General features: G+C 29.2%; 1 protein-coding gene across 2 annotated transcripts in view; it reads right to left on the bottom strand.

The window, feature by feature from the left end:
• The window catches only part of LOC106478740 (interleukin-1 receptor-associated kinase 4-like), a 23,392-nt gene that overhangs the window by 7,529 nt on the left and 12,345 nt on the right, over positions 1–3,518 (bottom strand). For both annotated transcript variants that reach the window (XM_013939301.2, XM_022382382.1), the window contains exon 5: positions 1,532–1,646. In XM_013939301.2, coding sequence (XP_013794755.1) covers positions 1,532–1,646 — 115 coding nt within the window. The remainder of the gene's footprint in view (positions 1–1,531; positions 1,647–3,518) is intronic.

Below are 3,518 nucleotides of genomic sequence, written 5' to 3'. Positions count from 1 at the left end.
TTGTACATTTGCTGTTGTGTCAAACTTATATTAAAGTTTTTCTTCATTACCCATTCAAACCGTCTCCAACCATTATTAGTCTCAAAGTGGGTTCCTCGTCATCGAATTCGAAACTGTGGGAGAAGTTTCCATACAAACACACACACATACAACGTGAATTAATATAGGACTTAAATATAAAAAGACTACATGTCCAACCTCAAAAATGCCTTTATACAGCCTCAAGTTACCAGTGACTTGAAACAAAATTCTAAAAAGTTCCCCTAAATTTCATTGGAAATTCAGAAGTTGATACCACAAAAATAATAATGTTATCCAATATCAGAGTGCACAAGTCCAATCAATTTAAAAGGCCATTTCCTCGGAAAGTATACACATGTCAAAGTTGTAGATAACATTCAAGAACCTCATTGAGAAGATTGTTATAGAATTTACAACACTTTTGCAGTAGAGAGAAGAAAAAGAAACATAATGCTAATAATCCTTGTAAAAAAAAAAAACTGTTTAAATTCATCCTGTACTAATAATGTTAATTACTGGATATGTTTTGCATTAAAATTATTAAGTTGTCGCAATTACAAGCATCATAACAGTCAAGTTAACTCACTATCATGGACAACCAGAGCAAGGAAACTGATAAACTACAAGGAGGATTCCAGAGAGACTTCAATTTTACATATAAATGTATGTAAAGGTAAAATATCTTTCCAGTATTTCACGAAATGCTACAGTAACAGAAATAAAAGAAAAAAACCACATGGCTGTATTTTTCTACAAACAGTGGGAAATCATATAATGGTTATGGTAAAAACTAAAAAAAAAAGGATTGTTACCATAATTTTTTGAATCACACATCAAAACCAATATTTTAAACTGAAATAAGAGAATTAGTGGTATAGAATATCTGCATCATGATTTATTAATGTTGTACTTTAAACAATAAATACAAACTATAGTGCAGCCACCATACGAATAATTGCAAAAGTTGTAGCATGTGTTGGCTTGTTGAGATTTATTATATATATATTCTATAATACTGTACTTTTTTTCATCAGTTTTCTGTTACAATATTCAGAATCCTTATCTTCAATTTCTTGAAATGTTTATAACATAATCTTAAGCAGTTTATATTTTTCTTATGACTGAAATACTCTCCCCCTTCTGTTCCCATGCAATAAAATGGTGCTAAGTTGTAAATTCTGAAGCTAACAACTTAAAAAAAAAAAAAGAGTACCCACACATTAAAACTGCATTTCATCAGTTGATAACAATTAATTCTTTAATATCTGACTGTTCTGGCTTGCTAAAATATTTTGGTGTTTAACATAATTTTTGTGACAATGAAAAATTTTATTGAAAAAGAAATAGCAAGCTAAAAAACTTTACTAGCTTAGATTGTTTTTATTCTGTTGATAATCATTACCTTTCGCTTTACAAAACATAGATCAAACAGTGATATAATCTAGTTAGCTATGGTGCCTGGATTTTACCTACTGTCACCTAGCCTTTTTTGATTAATATATGGCTATACCTTACACATGATCCGATCATAGAGACATCCATTTTTCATGTAGGCATAGACCAAACAAGCAGATGGTCCATCACAGGAATAACCAAGGAGTGGAAGAAGATTAGAATGTCTATAGCTGGAAAACAAAACATTATGACAAATATTTCCAGAGTTATTTAAAAAGCACATATATAGCTTCCTTCAAACAATTTGAAAATATACCATATAAACTAAATCAGTATTGACAAACAAAACAAAATTTCACGAAATGCTACAGTAGTCCAATAAAAAAAAAAGTTACTAAATTAGACTGTTTTCTCTTTAAAGTTATTCTATTTCATTATTATAATTTTGATTTAGAGTAATGCATCTGTTACAATTATACATATATATGTTAATTATAAAACAAAAATGTATTTTTCTTTACTTTTTTATTCATACCTTTTCATAAGTACTGTTTTGCTCTCTTTCTGGACCCTGCTGTACTTTCTAATAAATTAACTCAGAAAAAAAATGTATTCACCTTCAAGAACCATTTGGTGTATAACATTATCACTTTGCTGCATTATCAAAATAAAACAATTTGTTAATATTCCAATATTCATTTTACAGTTATCAGTTTGGTGGTATTACATGTAACAAATGAATACAAGTTTCTTTTATATCCTTGACTCATACAGTAATCAAAATAAGCATTGATTAGCCACTAATCAAAAGTCAGATACCACAAACAGCAAGCTCAACTGCAGGGACTATATCCCACTTCAGTGGTTCTAACCTATGTTGCAATAACTATTATATTTCTCTAACGAATCTCACACTGGAGAAGTCTTAAGTATGATGTAATCCTCAATCTATGAATGAATGTACACATATGATATATAATACAAGTTTTTATTTATATCAACGGCAGACATAACAACATTAGCCAAATATTGAACTGACCCTGTTAAGTGCGGTATTGTGAAAAAGTAGTTAAGCCTGTGCTGTTTTTCATATTATTAACAGAGCAAAAACATGTGTAAACCTTTGTGTACCTGTTGTAGTTTATATTGAAAACAGAAAACTGTAAGTAGTTATACACTTTTTATATCAACAATAAACAACATTAAAGCATTAAATTTTAGAAATATGTAACTGAAAATCCCTGAGTATCTAAATATTTTTCCTTCATTCTTTTGAGCAAAATTAACTTCATGAGGCACATTTGCTAGAAGTTTCAAAATTAGGAATCATAAGTATTAATTTAGCATAACGGTCTTATAAACAGTTTTTCTACTTCAAAAAAATAAAATAAAAAGGCATGTGATTGGATTTGATTTTCATAACATTCTTCACTCATATTATCTTACTTAAATGTTATAAGGCAGTAGTTAAGCATAGCATCATTATGTTTAATACCGACTAGCACATATAACAAAGTGGTCCTTTCACCATTACTGCCATGAAATTTAAATAAATCACTACCAATGTATTTTTGAAGATTCACAGATATTTTTTCCCCGTCCCATTTCAAAAAAAATAAAGAAATTGTACTCCTGAGAGAAGTGAAAAAAAATAACACACCCATTGAACTAATCTACAAAGCAGATTAGAATGCATTCTACAGCATCAGTGACATAAAACAACTTAAAAGAATTGCAAGACAGGTAATATTTTGCCAAAAAGGACCAAAAATATATACATAAATGAAAGGATTCCCAAGACTAAATGGTAATAGCCAACAATACATGTACTAACAGTTAATTTCCCTAAATAAGTGAACCTTGTGCAATAAACACATCTAGATTAAATGGGATATCCTCCTCTCTGAAAAAACAAAACAAGAAACTACTGAAATAAGATGGGACTTTTAAGACGAGTAGCAACCATAAGGTTCATTAACCCTGAAGAAGGTGTTTAAAGAATAGATTGAAGGCTATGTAGAAATGTAAAGCACACTTAAAATTCAATAGACCTGAGATTATAAATACATATATACACATATATATATATATATATATATATA

This window comes from Limulus polyphemus, unplaced genomic scaffold (genome assembly GCF_000517525.1).
Source record: "Limulus polyphemus unplaced genomic scaffold, Limulus_polyphemus-2.1.2 Scaffold245, whole genome shotgun sequence".
Lineage (NCBI taxonomy): Eukaryota > Metazoa > Arthropoda > Merostomata > Xiphosura > Limulidae > Limulus > Limulus polyphemus.
Note: the sequence above shows the minus strand (reverse complement) of the source record. Positions and strands in the feature narration are given on the sequence as shown.